The sequence below is a fragment of the Solanum tuberosum genome, unplaced genomic scaffold (genome assembly GCF_000226075.1).
Source record: "Solanum tuberosum cultivar DM 1-3 516 R44 unplaced genomic scaffold, SolTub_3.0 scf00472, whole genome shotgun sequence".
Taxonomy (NCBI): Eukaryota; Viridiplantae; Streptophyta; class Magnoliopsida; order Solanales; family Solanaceae; genus Solanum; species Solanum tuberosum.
The window spans coordinates 346,952-364,913 of record NW_006239396.1 but is presented as its reverse complement, the minus strand read 5'-3'; the positions used below and the strand labels follow the sequence as shown (position 1 = coordinate 364,913).

General features: G+C 32.7%; 4 protein-coding genes across 5 annotated transcripts; 2 read left to right on the top strand and 2 right to left on the bottom strand.

Annotated features, from left to right (window-relative positions):
* The first annotated feature begins 51 nt into the window (after nt 1-51).
* LOC102587360 (uncharacterized protein HI_0077) lies at nt 52-4,662 on the top strand. Of its 2 annotated transcripts, XR_001471912.1 has the most exons (8): nt 52-585; nt 2,154-2,395; nt 2,488-2,584; nt 3,534-3,717; nt 3,796-3,877; nt 3,948-3,996; nt 4,107-4,306; nt 4,423-4,662. XR_001471912.1 is itself a non-coding variant. In XM_015303779.1 (7 exons), the coding sequence occupies exons 1-7, from the start codon at nt 148-150 to the stop codon at nt 4,173-4,175; spliced, it is 1,161 nt and encodes a 386-aa protein (XP_015159265.1). In that variant the 5' UTR covers nt 52-147; the 3' UTR covers nt 4,176-4,662. The 2 variants fall into 2 exon arrangements, 1 of the variants encoding a protein (XP_015159265.1); XM_015303779.1 differs by having other exon boundaries at nt 4,107-4,662.
* A 3,476-nt stretch (nt 4,663-8,138) lies between these two features.
* On the top strand, nt 8,139-9,327 carry LOC102587032 (uncharacterized). Its single transcript, XM_006364042.2, has 2 exons — nt 8,139-8,351; nt 9,027-9,327. The coding sequence occupies exons 1-2, from the start codon at nt 8,242-8,244 to the stop codon at nt 9,148-9,150; spliced, it is 234 nt and encodes a 77-aa protein (XP_006364104.1). The 5' UTR covers nt 8,139-8,241; the 3' UTR covers nt 9,151-9,327.
* Nucleotides 9,328-9,624: 297 nt separating this feature from the next.
* LOC102586690 (seed biotin-containing protein SBP65-like) lies at nt 9,625-12,027 on the bottom strand. Its single transcript, XM_006364041.2, has 3 exons — nt 11,498-12,027; nt 10,229-11,334; nt 9,625-10,136 (listed from the first exon to the last, which is right to left on the bottom strand). Exons 1-3 carry the CDS (start codon nt 11,796-11,798, stop codon nt 9,882-9,884), a joined length of 1,662 nt encoding a protein of 553 aa, XP_006364103.1. The 5' UTR covers nt 11,799-12,027; the 3' UTR covers nt 9,625-9,881.
* Nucleotides 12,028-12,550: 523 nt separating this feature from the next.
* LOC102591526 (protein trichome birefringence-like 39) lies at nt 12,551-16,998 on the bottom strand. The gene is made up of 5 exons (XM_015303770.1): nt 16,733-16,998; nt 15,838-16,009; nt 15,392-15,567; nt 13,890-14,048; nt 12,551-13,485 (listed from the first exon to the last, which is right to left on the bottom strand). Exons 1-5 carry the CDS (start codon nt 16,996-16,998, stop codon nt 13,197-13,199), a joined length of 1,062 nt encoding a protein of 353 aa, XP_015159256.1. The 3' UTR covers nt 12,551-13,196.
* Nucleotides 16,999-17,962: the final 964 nt, after the last annotated feature.

The following is a 17,962-nucleotide window of genomic DNA, read 5'->3' as shown; positions in this document are numbered from 1 at the left end:
AACCCGAACTTATCGATTAAGGATGAAAGATTACCACTCCGCCACAGCCCTTACAGCTGCCGCTGCTATTATATTTGCTTATTCTTATACAGTCGACAAAAACAAACAGAGCCTTTCTTACCGGAAAACCTCAAATTTCATCCAAAAATGGCATATACTATCAAATTCAGACCCATAATTCCTTCAACACTAAAGTTCACTCTCTTTTCTCCTCCCTTTCAAACCATTTCCACTACAAAAAACACCATTTCTAGTAGTAGTATTCATTACCCAGAATTACCAAATCAGTGGACGGGTCTGCACAATTGGAGACACAGTTCCCTTAACCACCACCGATTTTGGGGACCCAATGGACCTGATAATGTACCGCAATCCTCAAATTTGATTCAAGAATCAGCTTTGTTGGATTCGATTTCGTCTGCTTCGTCACTTGCTGAAATGGGCGCTGCTGTTCTTTCTACCAGTGACCCTTTATTGAAATCGAAGCTTACCCATTTGGGTTATTGTAGATGGCGTGAAGAAGGTCTCCCTGTTGGGAATTTTGAACCCCCGGTTCGACCTGCTCGACCCTCCAAACCTCAACTGGTTTGTTTTTCTCCATTTTCCTTCCAAGTTTTGTTTTTTTGTTTTTGTTTATGTGGGTTCAATTTACTACATTTGCTCTTTATATCGGCATAATACATAATCAGACACTCAAATTTGGTTTCAGCGGCAAGTAAGTGCTCTAACTTTTATATGTCACGTCAGCTTCGGGTGTACACGAGAAACAATGGGGATGGGTTGGAGTGTTTAGTTATTAGTTGAGGTCAAGTTGAGGTGTCTTAGATGTGCATTTTCAAAGTTAAGAGTGTTTACTTGACGGTTGAGGCAGTTGAGTGTGTTGTTTATGTAGTATGCACTTTATATTTGTTTTCTTAAGAGATGTATAGGCAAAGAGGTGAACTTTACTTTCATTGATTGTTTTTTTTTAAGATGTTTAAACTTGAATAAATTGTTTTATTTGAGTTTTGCTAGTCGCTTTATCAAAAAGGCATAGACGGATGTAGTTTCTTAGAAGTGAGTGGGTGTACCTACAGTCTTCGACTTAGACCGTTTGTATAGTTTTGGAATTTAGAAATGTATGTTGTTACCAAAACCATACCTATTGTCACAAAGGACTAGTGATTTATGTGATGTTCCGCGCTACATTTTAACTTATTTTTTTTATCAGATATTTAGTAAATGAGGTTAGATAAGACGAAAAAATAAGTTTAGGGTCCCGCGTAGTTTAGGTGTGTAATTGAAAGTTTTGCCATACTTTAGGTGTGTTTCTAATTCCGCACTAATTGGACTCCTTATTCTAACATATACACATAATATACACGTACACATACTAAGTTAACACCTATTGTCATGAAGGAGCAGTGGCTTCAATGATAGTTTTGCCCCCACTTACTTATACTCATACATCTGTCTCTGCCTACAGTTACTAGGTTTGATATAGCCTTATAGTGTAGGGTTCAAATCCCACTAGACACAAAAATTATGTGATTTCTAGGCATTTGCCTAGACCTTAAATGAAGTTCTCTTCGGGACCTACAATTGCTGTGGATCCATGCAAACTTAGCGACAGATGGAACACAATGTAAGAAAAAGACCGATATATAGGCGATACATATTAGTGTAGAATATATTTTTATCATGTTAGCACTTCCATTGTAGGTTCGATGCTTTCTAGGAGTGGTTTAGCCTTTCAGAAATTTATACATTTAGAAAATATTGAATATTTCTAACACTTATTATTTGTATTTTCATAACATTGGCATGAAATGAGTTTAAATGGAGTAACATGGCCAGGGAGGATTCATATGTGTGTGTAGCTTTTTAATTTTACATTGACATACATTTGAGCTTCGAGACTTGAATGTTAAGTGCAAACAGTTTATCTTCTCTCTCCTTAATTTTGATAAGGGAAATGAATATTTCAATTGTTTTTCCTTGTTTCCAATCCTAGATACCACTATATTTATGTACACCTGCTTGCAATACATCTTTACAGATCTTGGCATTGAATGGGGTTCAACCAAAACCTAATACGTTGGTGTTTTTATTTTCTTGTGATTCTTTTGCCAATTTGTAACTTTAGCTTATATGTTTATGATTCTTGAGTACAGGTTCCACCCAAGGAAATTCCATCTCCTAAACACTCGGGTTTATCTCTCAATGCATATATGCTTCATAATCTTGCTCATGTGGAGTTAAATGCTATTGACTTGGCATGGGATACTGTTGTCCGTTTCTCACCGTACAGTGACCTTTTGGGTGATGGGTTCTTTGCTGATTTTGCTCATGTGGCTGATGATGAGAGTCGCCATTTTGCATGGTGTTGCCAGAGACTATCTGAGCTTGGAGTCAGGTGATTAATTAATAGATTACCTTCTAAGTTTGGCATGAAAGGTTTTGTAGTTCATAAAATGGATGCTTATATCTCTTTGCTAAATTAAACAGCTATGGTGACATGCCCGCTCATAATTTGCTTTGGAGAGAGTGTGAGAAATCTTCAAATAATGTTGCTGCACGGCTGGCTTCAATCCCACTTGTCCAGGTCCTTCACTATTTTACTAAGAATGATAAATCAACTGCTTTAAATTTTCGATATTATGTATTGAGTATTGTTCAATTTACTCCGCTTATTTGTCTTTGATTGCTTGAGATCTATCTTATAGCTGTGTGATTATGATATATCCAGGAAGTGTAACAATATTTGTAATTATTTTTTAAAAAAGGTCCATTTTCGTTATTGTTCTTTCTACTGTTTTTTGAATAATGCTGTCCATTTCGATTAATTTGTTGTTGTGATTGCTCCCATATCTGTATCCCCCTTTTTCAACTGTTTGGCCGAGCAACATAGGGTTGAATTACTTCTCAAGAGCTTCAGTATTTTCCTTTTGTAATAGTTTTCTGTTTTACTTGAAGATGGATGTGTAACATAGTGTTTGAATCTTTATGGAAATCATCAAAGGCAATTGTATAGCCACTTGTGTCACGGTAGACGCAATGTTTTGTACTGCTTAGTCTGCACCTAGGTGAGGCTAAATTTTGTCACTAAAAGGTGCTGTGGTCAAATCTCTGCAATGGTGTGTTACCGATTTAATAAGTGGATAGGTGTGCACAAATTCATAATATGGTGCAGGAATCCCCTAAGACCATGTTAATAATCTCATGTTAGGTTCTCATATCAGAAATTCAGATAAATGATTTAGCTAGAGGTTCCAGTACTGAAACTTAGCGAGTTCCTATATGAAGTTCTCGCTATCATTTTTCCTCACTTCTCCTAAAGGAATTTCACAAGTACAACAATATCATCTACTCCTTAATCTCAAACTAGTTACGTCGGTTTATGAAATTTCAATTTCCATTTCCATTCTGCTGTATGCCGTATCTGGGCCCATTTTATTAAAATGCTTTTTCACCTGAACGCTGGACTAAAAATTCGTTTATAGTTTGTGGGTTGGAGATGTTACATGTATTCATGTGTTGTCTTATTGCTATAGGAGGCAAGAGGTCTTGATGCTGGGCCTCGGCTGGTGCAAAAACTGATTGGTTTTGGAGATCATAGGACTTCCAAAATTGTGGCTAAAATTGCTGATGAAGAAATTGCACACGTGGCTGTAGGCGTCTTCTGGTTCGTTTCGGTTTGTGAGAAAATGGGACGCACCCCTTGCACTACTTTCAGAGGTCCATTTTATTTTATCCGTTTTGTTAGGTGTAGCCACTCTCTAGCCTCTTAAGCGAATTCACCAACTTCTCTTACAGATTTACTAGAGGAGTATAACGTGGTGGTTAAAGGACCATTCAACCATTTGGCTAGAGATGAAGCTGGTCTTCCACGGGAATGGTAAGTCACAATTATATAGATCACATTTGTTCACCGATTAAACTGAGAACACTGTATTTTTGGTATCCAGGTACGATCCTTCTTCAAGTGTAGAAGATAAGCAAAAGAAGTTATCTCAGGTATTCCGTCCTTGGACCTCAAGACCTGAAATGTAGAAAAACTCCTTTTCTACACGTTTTTTTTTTCTCTATTACATCTGAGAACTGTGAGGATATGGAAAACGATGCAGGTTTATGATCGATTGGAATGCATAATTGCTATGGAAAAGGAGAACTCGAGTCTAGATAGTCCACACTGATGATTCCTATATCGAGGAACTGATTGTACTTGGAGGAACAAATTACTGACAGCGGCAAACGCTCCTGCTAAAATTTTAACGAGCTGGTCTGCCAATTGTAAAAGGACTTGTTAACTCTTTGATCTCACAGGGTAACAACCTGAGCGCGATTTGCTGTCATCACTCTAACCTAGTCGCATCGACTATCAAACAGAGCCTAGACTATTGTACAATCTTGAATTTCCAGCTAAGCTCTGATATTTTGCAGACTAGATTGGCATTGGATTGGATCGAGGATGGCCTTTTCTCGTGACAGAACATGGCATAATGTCGAGCTCTTCAGCCGTGGCCAGTGGCAGAGCCACATATAGGAAAGAAGGTCTAGTTGAATCCCCTTCATCGAAAATTATACTGTACAAATAAGGTAAAACCAAATTTTCTCGTATGCATATAAATATTTGAATCCTCTTGATATATATATAAAGCTTTTAAGGGGTCGTTTGGTAGAGTGTATTAGAAAAAATAACGCATGCATTAGCATTGTGTATTACTAGTACCTTGTTTGGTACTCTTTTCCAACCTATGTATAACTAATGCTTGCATTAGTTATACACTCTATTGTGTATTAAGGTGTGTATTGCTAATGCCATGGATTTCTAGGTATTAGCAATGCAATGGTTTTAATGCATGCATTAGATTAACTAATGACAAAACTACCCTCTAAGCCTAATAATAATAATAATAAATATAATTATTATTATTATTATTATAATAATAATTATAATAAAAATAATTATAATAAATATAATAATTATAATTATAATAATAATTAAAATAATAATAATAAGAATAATTATAATAATAATAATGTGGGGGTATTTTTGTAAACAAATATTTTTTAATAGTCTTTATACAAGACTTGCTATTTCCAATACATCAAACCAAACAATGTATAAGAAATAATGCAAGCATTACTAATGCATGCATTACTAATACATCATTTTCAGCATTATTCTTATACACTCTACCAAACGACCCCTAATGTACTAGTGTATATGCATTCTGGCATTTTCTAGAAAATCTTTAGCCGGCAGCTGTGCACTTGAGCCTGAGGGTCTATCGGAAATCATCTCTCTACCTTTCCAAGGTAGGGGTAAGAATGCATACATATCACCCTCGATCCCACTTGTGGGAAGACACATGGAGAGTTCTTTTTTTTTTTTGATGGAGAGTTCAACTTATGGGTTCATCCATACTCACTAGCTGTGGCTCGAACGCTATTCACTTTCTAAGTATAAATAATGAATTTAAAACACAGTAAATCAAATGAGTTTATGATAAAATATCAAACTCAAACTCATAAAGTTCAAAGTCTGAATTGTGATTTTTGCTCGTAGTGTTGTTATATACTATATGCTTTATTATAAGTGACTTTTTACATTTTAAACTTTTTTAGGCGCCCATTATAACAAAAAATATTTTCTAAGCTGAACAAAAGAAAGCAAATTGAATTTGGTCTTTATTTTAGAATTTTTCCTTTATATTCTAATGACGTGAAACATTTAACTTGCCTTAAAGTAGCAAAAGAGGAATCCAATTCATTCATCTACAAAGTCCAATTTCTTCATCAATAAATTAAAAGGAAAATAAAAGATCCTTATGGTCTGATCTTTCTCCGAACCACGCACATAATGCGAATTCTAGTATACTGAGCTGGCATTAACTAAAGATTTTAAATTTGAGCTTTCAAAATAACTATTTTAATAATATAGAAATTATTTATTATTGATATATATAAATTAAACTCCAAAGAAATATTAAACCAAATGGAATAACCTCTTTATGTCTATCAAAGAAAGTTTCAGCCCAAAAAGAGAAATGTAAAACCACTACGTTAAAGCTTGTCGTTCTTTTGGATGAATTGTAGGGTTCACACCTCACTTTCTTGCCATGCATGTCATCTTAAACATCTCTTCTTCTTATTTTACGAGTTTAATATCTAAATTGTTAAGTGATTGTGTTTTCTATCTGAATTATCTATTTAAACACACATTAATTAATATTTGATAATGCGTGGTAACACTCTTTTTTTCTCTCTAACTTTTATATAAAAATGATGCTAAATGACGCTTCATGCGAATTAACAAAATAATTGTTTTTAAAAAATAATTACGAGTAAGATATAAAGATCAAAGATATATTTGAAGTATCACTTTTTTTTGAATTATCATGTGGTTTTCTTTTCCATAACAATAACATATCCAATATAATCATGCATAATGAAATCTTAGAGAAATTATTTTCGATAGATTATCAGCTTAAGAAAAGTAGTCCAAAGCTAAACTTTAAAAAAGAAAAAAAAAAGATTATCACCAACTATTAATAAGAAAAAACACCTCAAAATTAATGAATCAATTGTCATTTATAAAGGTTTATGTGTAAATTGAGTTGTGATATGCCTTTTGGCGATTGTATTCAAATACTTATGGGTCATTTGATAAAGTGTATAAAAATAATGCTAAATAGAGTATATTAATAATGTTTGCATTAATTATACATAGATTATTTCTTATGCATTGTTTGGTTGGTATATTACAAATAATATACATTGCATAAAAATGTTTATTTATAAAGATATCCTCTATAATTATGGTGAAAAAAATGTAAAAAGAATTTTGAGGGGGTAATGCAGTCTTTGACAGAGGTAATGCGTACATTATTTTTGTTAATATACTCTACCAAATGACCCTTAATCTAAGTCATCTTCAAAATGTATTGTAGAAAACACAAACACTTAATAATTCAGATATGAAATTCGTAAAAAGAAAATTGATTCTTTAAAATATTAAATGTGTTTGCGTGTTCAATCTTCTTCTTCTTTTTTTCTATGTAATCTTATATTCCTTTATCAAAATAGCATCCAGCCTCCCACTCTCTTATTACTAAAATATTAGTCTCACTGTTTCAATTTATGTTATAGTTTTCATTTTTTGAGAGTCAAACAATTTAAATTTGATCGAAAATTTACATATGGAATCTTCAATTTTTCTAAAATGAAATTTATATATTTGTAAACTACGTAAAAAGTGCTATAAGTCACAAAAATTAATAATTCAAAATATTTAAATGATAGACTTGTTTGAATCTCGAATAAGAAAAAACACCTCAAAATTAATGAACCAATTGTGTCATTTATAAAGGTTTATGTGTAAATTAAGTTGTCATATGCCTTTTAGCGATTGTATTCAAACAGTTATGGGTCGTTTGATGTATAAAAGTAATACTAAATATTAATAATGTTTGCATTAATTATACATAGATTATTTCTTATGCATTGTTTGCTTGGTATATTAAAAATAACATACATGACATAAAAATATTTATTTATAAAGATATCCTCCATAATTATGGTGGAAAAGATGTAAAAAGAATTTTGAAGGGTAATGCAGTCTTTGACAGAGGTAATTCGTACATTATTTTTGTTAATATACTCTACCAAATGACCCTTAATCTAAGTCATCTTCAAAATGTATTGTAGAAAACACAAACACATAATAATTCAAATATGAAATTCGTAAAAAAAAAAAAGATTCTTTAAAATATTAAATGTGTTTGCGTGTTCAATCTTCTTCTTCTTTTTTCTATGTAATAATCTTATATTCCTTTATCAAAATAGCATCCAGCCTCCCACTCTCTTATTACTAAAATATTACCCATCTGTTCCAATTTATGCCACAATTTTCGTTTTTGGAGAGTCAAATAATTTAAGTTTGATTGGAAATTTGCGTATGAAATCTTCAATTTTTTTGAAATGAAATTTATATATTTGTAAACTACGTAAAAAGTACTATTAGTGACAATAATTGATAATTCAAAATGTTTAAACGATAAATTTGAATCTCGAAATCTAAAAAGTACCACATAACATGATGAAGGGAGTATTAAAATCCAAATCTATGACTATTACGTGCCTGTATACAGTTTTTTTTTTGGTATATAGAAAGAAATTACAGAGACATTTTATTCTATTCTTCTTCACAAATTAAAATTCTGTTCTCCAAATTTCAGCAGAAATTAGTTAGTAATAATGTGCTGTGGAGATGGTGGATGTAGGCCGTTGGCTTTTCTTCTGGGTCTCCCGTTTGCTCTCCTTTCTCTTCTCGTCTCCGTCGTCGGCGTTATCGTCTGGATCGTCGGGTTCGTTCTATTTCTTCTTCTTCGATTAACTTTTGAAGTTAAATTATACTAGCTAATATGGTTAACCTTTTGAATTTGTGCTTGATCGATGTTCTAAAAGTGTTTATCTCGAAATTTGTTTTTTTTCCCAACTTTGGGAAACAACTTTACTACTAGCCTATGGATTTGGTTATAGATTTTAATTATTTTTTTTATTTTATTTGAAATTGGAATTGAAAATTAAGTTATATTTTTGGCAAAAAAGTATTTGTGTCAGTCAATGTTCATGTTATACAATTTCAAGTTGGATTTGAATTTTGATAGCTAAAAACACTGAATTTTAAATAAAGTAATTTTTTTAAAAAAAAATTGAATAAATTTTATGGCCAAAGGAGTTATTTTTCCCATAGAAACATGTTTAAACACAGAAAATAAAGCACTTTTAGTTAGCTTCTTAGAATTATCCGAACAGACTATTAAATTAAAAATTATATGAAAAATACTATAGGTAAATTACAATTTCTTATCACGTGGAAAAATATATGGTGTCAAATATTAATTAAAATTTACATAATTTGATTATTTTTTTAAAAAAAAGTCACATCAATCGAGCAATCGAGATAGAGTAATACTTTACTGTTACTAATGGAATTATTGATTTTCTTCTTTTTCTTATATATGTGGAATTATGTACAGGTTGACATTGAGTTGCATATGCCCTTGTTGCCTTTGTGTAACTGTGTTGGTTGAATTGGCATTGGAGTTGATAAAAGCCCCAATTCATGTTATGGAGTGGTTCACTGATCAAATCCCTTGTTAACACACTTTTTTTTTTTTTTTTTTTTGTGTACACAGTATATTACTTTCCCTTTTTCATTTTTCACATCTCTTACTATATTATTATGTTGTTGTTGATTGATGTTTGCTTCCATCTTTTATGCATGTAAAAATTCACAAGATCTAGTTTTGTATAAATACTGTGTATTCTTTTGCTTAATTTCGAGTTCTCACATCCTTCTATTGTAATGCATAATGTATATGCCTCTTTTTTTATCGTTCTTGATAAGAGTAAAGTCTACATACATCTAATCCTCCAGGGACCTCGTATATGCCACAACCAGAGTCAACAGAGTTCCGATTTCCTATTAAGGTAGGAGCGGAGAGAGAGAGCTAGACGAATCTTATTAGGCTAAAGCAGGTTAGAAATGGATAGCTAGCGGATGGAATTAACAGGATAAATCAGGAGGAGGTTCACCCAAGTGATCACAAAAAAGGGTAAAATATACCCCCATCATTGATGAACAACCTGAAGATGATCCAACAAAAAAAAGGAGGATACTAGCTCTTTCTATCTTTGCTAGCAATCACAAAAACAAGTTCCAGGGCCCATAAAAATTAGGCCCCCCTCAAACTGACCCTTGGAAAAAAGCAAAAAGAAAGTGATAACCTGATGCACAAAGCATTCTACGTTCACGGAGGGTTGAGAAAGAAAGAACTAAAAAACACTTTGAGACAGAAAGAACTAAGATGTGCTCTAAATGCTCAAAATTTCTATTGTGGCTGATTTTTCTTCTCCATGCTAACTGATTCTTCTACATGTCCACGTCCAGCAATAAGATCTGTGGCTGTCTTGCCTATCTCCACTATAGTTTCACCAATGGCTTTCAACAGTCCTCCTCCTTGCTTCTGTTGCTGCATGTTTTCCTCTCCTCCTGCTGATTCGAATTCGTGAAAATCATCATTTCCTTCTTCTTCCCACTTTGTTTCTTGCTTTTTCCCACTAATGAATCCACTTTCAGTTTCTCCCTGCAAAGTTTTATATCAACCAAATAATACATAGAAATATCTAACATAGTGATGCATAAGCAAGAAAAACATTTAATTACTCATGTTTTTACCTTGAAGTCATATGATCTCTTAGCTTCTAGTTCCCTCTCAGCTTCAGCTTTCTTCCTAGCTGCATACTCTGCTGCACTTTCTTCAGTTGAAACCACATAGTCCTTTGCATCAGCCAACTTGTTCTCTGCATATCCGAGAACGTTCATTCCAGTGCCAGCAACTGCATCCTTAGCGGCCACCGCCTTTTCCCCAGTGTACCCTGCAACATTAGAAGCAACACCAACCACAGCTTTTGTGGCCTCTGCAGCTTTCTCTGCTGTATAATGTGCAGCTCCCCAACCAGCCACTGCAGCTTTGTCCTTCACAGTCTCGGTTACTTCCCCTGCATATCCCAATGCTCCTTTTCCCGTTTCTAATGTGACGTCTTTCGCTTCTACTGCTTTCTGCCCAACATAACCTGCTGCATTCTTTGTTGATTGAACTGTAGTTTGTCCAGCACTTGAAAGGGTATCAGTAGTTGCAGCATAAGCTTGCTGACCCTTACCAAGAACTGTGTCCTTAGCCTTCTTTGCAGATTGAGCTGCAGTTTGTCCAGCACTTGAAAGAGTGTCTGTAGTAGCAGCATAAGCTTGCTGACCCTTGTCAAGAACTGTGTCTTTCGCCTTCTTTGCAGATTGAGCTGCAGTTTGTCCAGCACTTGAAAGGGTATCTGTAGTAGCACCATAAGCTTGCTGACCCTTGTCAAGAACTGTGTCTTTAGCCTTCTTTGCTGATTGAGCTGCAGTCTGTCCTGTGTTTAAAAGGGTGTCTGTTGTAGCAGCATAAGCTTGGTGACCCTTGTCTAGAACTGTGTCTTTTGACTTCTTTGCTGATCGAGCTGCAGTTTGTCCAGCACTTGAAAGGGTGTCTGTGGCAGCAGCATAAGTTTGATGACCCTTGTCAAGTGCTGTGTTTTTAGCATAATCTTTAGCTTGTTGTGCTGATTGAACTACATTTTGTCCTGTGCTTGTAAGGGTATCTTTAGTTGGAGAGTAACCTTGCTGGCTCTTCTTGAGGGTTGTGTTTTTAGCAGCTCCAGTCTTATCAGCAACATAGTCATGTCCACTTTGAACACCATGTGTCATACTATCTTTGGCTTGTGCACCTTTTGATGTTGCATAAGCACCTGTACCAAAGACGGATTCAAGATTTAAAATCATCATATATTCAACATATACCATTGGTAAACATGTAAAAGATCTTGAAGAAATCGTACTACACATTATGTTTTGAACATGAAATCTTAAATCTATCAAATTTCAAATTTAAATCCTGAATTCGCTTCTAACCTGTGGAACCAAGTCCATGACTTGCCAATTCTTTGACATTATCATTACCCTTGTGTCTCTGGCTATGTACTTCAAACTTGACACCTCCTGGCCTCTCTTCAAAAGAATGTTTATCAGAATCATTTGTAACATGAATTGCACCAGGACCAGCAAGGTGAAAATCACTTCCAACTTGTACTTTCACAGAAGTAGCAGCAGCAGTGCCACTACCTCTTTTGGGGTCTCTTGTTTTCTTGATTTGGATTTGATGTTGTTCATCAATAATGTTGTCATCTTTTCTTCTTACTTGCTCTGAAGCCATTGGTGTTTGTGGTAGTAACAAAAAAAGTACTAAACGTTGATAATTTTAGTTGATCTTTTTGATTTTGTCTTGTGTTGAAATGTGAGTGATGAAAGAGTGTATAAAAAGAGAAACATAGAGGGTGTAGGTTGTTGACAAGTGGTTCAATTGGTGGTGAGTATTGAGTTTTATGTCATGACACGTGGTGAGATATGGTGGATTTGAGAAAACTTCACTAGTCACCAATTACTTTACAAACGTGTCACTCACTGGATTTGTCTATGTAGCAACTTTTATCTCTTTTTTAGTACATAACTTTTATCTTCTTTGTGTTTTTTGAGAGATCAAATTGTCACTTTGTTGAATTGACCTATGTTCCAAGAAGCAAGTTTTGTCTTCTTTGTTCTTTGACATCATTATTAGTCACTCTGTTTTGTTTAATTATTTATCGGGATAAAGACACAAGTACCCCTTAGAGGATGACTGAAATCTTAAAGATATACCTTAACTAAACTAAGGTCATATTACCTCTTTGAATTCATTTTTTTCATAATTTTGTACACCTTTTGACTTACGTAGTACACTCCGTAACTCCACGTTGTTGAGACACGTGAGAAATGTTTGTATGCCACATAAACTAAAAAGGTGTACAATATTACAGAAAAGTGAATTTAGAAAATAATATGACCTTAGTTTAGTTAAAATATATCTCTGAAATTTCGATCATAGTCTATGAATACTTGTTCCTTTTATCCTATTATTTATCTTACAAAACAATTTGGACTAAGGCATCCTTTCATGCCTAAAGATCTTACACACATTTTACAATTCAAATATCAACCTTCTTATTTTGTCATTCAAATAGAAGTCAATCAAATTCCTAAACAACATACATTTCCCTAGTAAAATAGAATAATGATCATACATAACATAACACTAGAATAAATGACATTTTTTGTGACGACTTTGTCGCCACAAAACTCTACAAGGGACTTTTCATGACGACTTGAAGGCCATTAAGAATAGTTTTGCTGTTGAAATTTATTCGTGACGACCCTTAAAGAATAGTCGAAGTCATTGAAACTTATTCATTATATGTTACTTCCCGTGGCAACTTCAAAGGTCATCACTAAAACTATCACTTTTTTTAGTTACGAAATTTCTAGAGCGGCCACTAAAACCCTTAGTTTTTGTGGCAACTAAAAAGGTGATAGTTGTAATGTAATAACGATCTTTAAAGTTGCCATGGAAAATAACATTTCAATGCAAACTTTAGGGGTCACCACCAATAAGTTTCAGCGACTAGACTATTCTTAAACGACTTTCAGATCATCTTACTTTTCGTGGCAACACTTTTAGAGCGGCCACGAAAACCCCTAATTTTTGTGGCGACTAAAGGACTGTCCTGTCGCCGCGATTTCAACCAATAAGAATTGTATAAAGAAGGAGGTTCCAAGTATCAGGCAAACCAGGTAGACACCAATGGCTACAATCTGATCCATGCATTTCACTATAATATCCTGGATGTCCATCTTTTCTATATTGTGAAAGAGTTGTAATATCCAATAAATAAACGTTGTTTTTAATGTTTTTGATTACTTTGTTGACCACATTTGCTTCTTGTGGTGTCCCTGCTGGATAATTTGTGCCAAAAAATGGTTGTGTTTGTCCTTTGCATGATTTTGATGGTTCATTCCAATCCTTGCCCCTGAAATTTTTTACCACATTAGCACATTGTAGTTACACATTCGATCGCTCGATAAAAAATATTTAGTTAATATACATATATTATACATTTGAGAGGGATAGACATTTTAGTTAATTCTTCTTTCTTTCGTCTTTTATGAAAAAAGTAGAGTGAATAGCTTATGTAGTAATTCAACTATAGCAAATCTACTGAAGTCACTTATATTTGTTTTGTATTAATAAAGTTACTCAAGTAATTAGACTAGCTTTTTAACAAAGTCATTATAGAACTAAAAATAGAGGGGATGATTGCATAGATCGTCTTTCAAATTTGGCTTCGTATGAAATATATATATATAACAAAGTCATTATAGAAATATATATATATAACTCGAGAAGGAATCAAGGAGCTAGATAATTGCTTACTTATAGTGAGTGGGGGAAATTCCTTGGAAGAAGACTTTAGTTTTAGATGGGTCGATATTTTTATCGACCCATCTAGCCCAAGTGGTCATTCCTTTGGAGAAAGCAACCAAACGGTCCATATCTTTGACAATTTTGCCCCCATCTTGCATGTAATCCCACCTGCGATATTTACACAATTATGGGTGTTAAGTGGATAGCTTGAACTAAATTTATGTAGATTAGAGAGGTTGAATTAATAAATGAATGGATTAATGTTTGAATTGAAATCAAGTTTAGGTAAGATAGACAAAAATAATATACCATAATCTAGTTCGTCCAATTTGATCAAATTCTATTTATTTTTTCGAATATTTTGTTTCATTACCAAATAAAGCTTTTTGTTCTTCATTATAATTACACATATTTTCTTATTATTAATTTGTCTTATATATTTAGCTAAATCAACTCAAGTTTTAAAAGGATTGACATGAGATATGAGCAAATTGACCTACCATGAAATTAATAGGATAAAATTCACAAACAACCAAAATAACCATATTTTAGTTTCTATCATTGCAAAATAACTATATGTTAAAATTTCAAATTTCAAATTTCAAAGATATATTTGAAAAGTGTTTAGTTAACATTATTTCTATATAAAAATAGGAGAAACTATCTAATCAAACAAATATTCATATATATCATGTTTACTAATTTTCTTTATAGTTTGAAATAATTATATTTTATCTCATTATTTAATAATTTCATATTAAATTTCAAGTCAGATACATGCGAATCACATTAGATACACATTGTATACATGTATCTGGGATACCAAATATGCGAGCGAGATATGAGAGAGAGGTGAGTGAGATTTGTCTATGTATCTCAGATACATGTGAATCACACTAGATACGCAATATACATGTATCTGGTTTGATTCGCATGGTGTCATGTATTTTGGAATACCAGATACGCAAGCAAGACATGAGAGCGGAGATGGGATGGAGGCAAGTGAAATTTGACTATGTATCTCAGATACATGCAAATCCACTTAAATTCAGTGTATCTAGAATAAATTACACTTAATTTTGAGTACATATTTTCTCGAGATACATGTATCTAGACGCACCAAAATCATGTAACATATGTAATATTGCAAATTAGCGTATATCTAAATGATTAGACCCTAAACTAGTGAATTTTCTATAATTTACCCATAAAAATATGTCCATCTCAAGTGAGCCCAACCTACTCATCAAATTTAAACGAATTGGACAAGTCACATTTTTATGAATTAATTTTGCCACCCATATACACAAATACTCAACAATTCCAACTTTATAACAATACTTTCACTATAATATCCAAATTTTCTTCCCAACTGATTTTTATGTTATGTTATTTTATATGTTCTTTATAATAATATTTTATTATAAAAGTTAAAAAGAATATAAAAAATAAACGATATCGTTATAAAAAAATTAAACGGTATACAAATAGATGGACAAAGTTCAACTTACGGTTGAGAGCTGCCAGTGTGAGTCCACCAATGCCATGAATTGAAAATCAATACATCCATTCCCATCCAAGCTTTGCCATCACTAATGGAATCCAACTTCAAAACAGTGCCAATATTTTCTTTGACCATGTCCACCAAGTATGGAGTACGATACATTGACAATCTAACTCCATAGCCCTATGCACATTTAATTGTTCGATCAAAAATATTTATAGTCATTGAACTTAATATACATATATTATACACTAATTATACACAATTGATTTGTATATGATAAAGAATAATATAAAAAATTCATAGATAGTTGAGGGATTAAAAGTGTATCTTTTCCTTCAATTTATGAAATGACAAGCATATCTTGCCAAATATATAGTTGACAAAAAGTTGAACTAAAAAGACAAATAAATAGAAACAATTTGCATGTGCATAGAATTGAATTTCACTCACCAAGAATGCAATTTCAGCAATTCCATTTTTCTTTGTGAGTGAAGTTTTAGCATTTGGCAATGAAGAGTGAATCATGCAACCCAATGACTCCCACATATTCAAACTTAATGAGTCACCCACAAACATTATATTCTTCCCCTTGTATTTTTCCAAGAAAACCAAACCATTGAACCTACAAAATATTTAATAATCAGTTCAAGTTTTATATACTGATAATATAAAATTATTTATATAACTTGGTAAAAAACTTTATTATTGTCAATAATGGCAAATAAAGATAGAATAAGGATTTGAATCATATGAATTCTAGATTCTACGATACAATCTTAACTAAATTTGAAATTTTATTTTTTCAAATAAAATACTAGAATTTGACACTTAGTACTTGTACCTATCATTTTTACAATTTTGAGACCTTTTTTCCTTCACACTAGAATCATTTCTTATATCAAATGAATTCAACCGTTTATATATAACTAAAAAAAAGTTTACTTTTACTATGCTTGTATAGTTTAACTTTTCAATAAAAGATATCGGATTCGATTTAACCACCTTAACTCTATATAGTTCCATCAACCAAGAGTCTATCGAAAATAACACTTCTATCTCATAAGGAAAGGATAAGGTGTGTGTACTTTCTACCCTCCTCAGTCCTTACGCATAGAATCACACCTCTAATAACTATCAACAACAACAAATTCAGTGTAGTCCCTAAACAGGGTCAGGAGAGAATAGAATTAATATAGGCAGACGTTACTCTTACCTGATGAAAATAAAAAGGTTCTTTCCAAAAAAGAAAAACCTCGACTCGAGTAAGACACATCAAAGCAGGAGGAAGTGACAAAAGGTAATGAAAAAAAGGCAAAAATGGAAAAAGGAGAAAGTAGTACTCTACCTTGGGAGGTTGCAGGAGGAAGGTTGCCATCTATATTTAAGGTACAAATTATCAGGTCTCTTGTACTTCTGGCAATTGAATTCATTATCAATAAATGGACATTTTGAAAAATCATACATAGGATATGAAGAATCAAAAACCCATTTTCCAATAAAAATATTGCACCCAATATTGCTAATTGCATCTATTGAATAATTAGTAGCATTCACATAATTATTTATTCTTACAAAAAATATCAAGAATAGAGAGAGTAACAAAAATCCCATCTTAAAAAGATAGCAATTTGTATAATTTGTGAAGTGAGAAGAATAGGATGATGTACTATATATATAATATATAGTATGAATATTATAAATTAAAGTGATGTTTGCAAGAATTTTGATTTGTTTTTTTTTATATGAGATGTGGGGGCATCATGGAGTTGTTTTATTTGAAAATTTGGAACAACACATGATTGATTATTTTTTCTCATGGATTTTATTTTGGAGGGTAGTTTGATCCCAAAACTTTTTGCCATATAGGATGTTTCATGGAAAAAGAAAACAGCTAGGTAGGTACTTGAGTTCACTCTTTCTTTATCTTAGCCAGCTTGGAGTTTTGATGCAGTTGTAATCGCTCCGTAATCTATAGGTTACGAGTTTGAGTTGTGGAAATAACTATTAATATTTGTATTAGTAAAAGTTGTTTACATCACACTTTTTAGGTGCGGTCCATTTCTGACCATCATGTGAATGCAAAATACTTTGTATACCGAATTGTTTTTTCATAGCCTTTTATTTTATTTTGTATAAAGATTCAATATTCGGAAAATATTGATCTCATTAATATGGATTTGTATCGTGCAAGGCTCATTCAAATTTCAATGTATGAACTTGAGATCTTAATTTTGTTAAAGTTAAAGAAATCTCATCCATTCTACCATACTCCAACTTGATATAGTTCTTCACTATTTCTAATTAGTTACTCCCTCTGTATTATTTTATATAATGTGTGAAGTTATATCCATCCCATCATATTTTTTTATATAATTTCTTACTATTAATTAGCTACTCATATTGTTAATCAACTATTTATGTGATGACTTTTGATTGGAGACATAAAAAATTTAATTTTGAAATATCTTAGAATTTATAATCTTAAATAAGTCATAAATATTTATGCAACCATTATAAAATGTTGGGGTGGGAAGCATAGGGAAACAATAATGTATTATATTATATATGTAGCCGG

Coding starts and splice junctions, on each gene's coding strand:
- LOC102587360 (XM_015303779.1), top strand. CDS start 148: ATGGCATATACTATCAAATTCAGACCCATAATTCCTTCAACACTAAAG. Junction 2,585..3,533: donor CTTCAATCCCACTTGTCCAG/GTCCTTCACTAT, acceptor TTATTGCTATAG/GAGGCAAGAGGTCTTGATGC. Junction 3,997..4,106: donor AGCAAAAGAAGTTATCTCAG/GTATTCCGTCCT, acceptor AAAACGATGCAG/GTTTATGATCGATTGGAATG.
- LOC102587032 (XM_006364042.2), top strand. CDS start 8,242: ATGTGCTGTGGAGATGGTGGATGTAGGCCGTTGGCTTTTCTTCTGGGT. Junction 8,352..9,026: donor GTTATCGTCTGGATCGTCGG/GTTCGTTCTATT, acceptor AATTATGTACAG/GTTGACATTGAGTTGCATAT.
- LOC102586690 (XM_006364041.2), bottom strand. CDS start 11,798: ATGGCTTCAGAGCAAGTAAGAAGAAAAGATGACAACATTATTGATGAA. Junction 11,335..11,497: donor TCATGGACTTGGTTCCACAG/GTTAGAAGCGAA, acceptor TCTTTGGTACAG/GTGCTTATGCAACATCAAAA. Junction 10,137..10,228: donor AGAGATCATATGACTTCAAG/GTAAAAACATGA, acceptor AAAACTTTGCAG/GGAGAAACTGAAAGTGGATT.
- LOC102591526 (XM_015303770.1), bottom strand. CDS start 16,998: ATGGGATTTTTGTTACTCTCTCTATTCTTGATATTTTTTGTAAGAATA. Junction 16,010..16,732: donor TCCTCCTGCAACCTCCCAAG/GTAGAGTACTAC, acceptor AATATTTTGTAG/GTTCAATGGTTTGGTTTTCT. Junction 13,486..13,889: donor ATTTCCCCCACTCACTATAA/GTAAGCAATTAT, acceptor AAAAAATTTCAG/GGGCAAGGATTGGAATGAAC.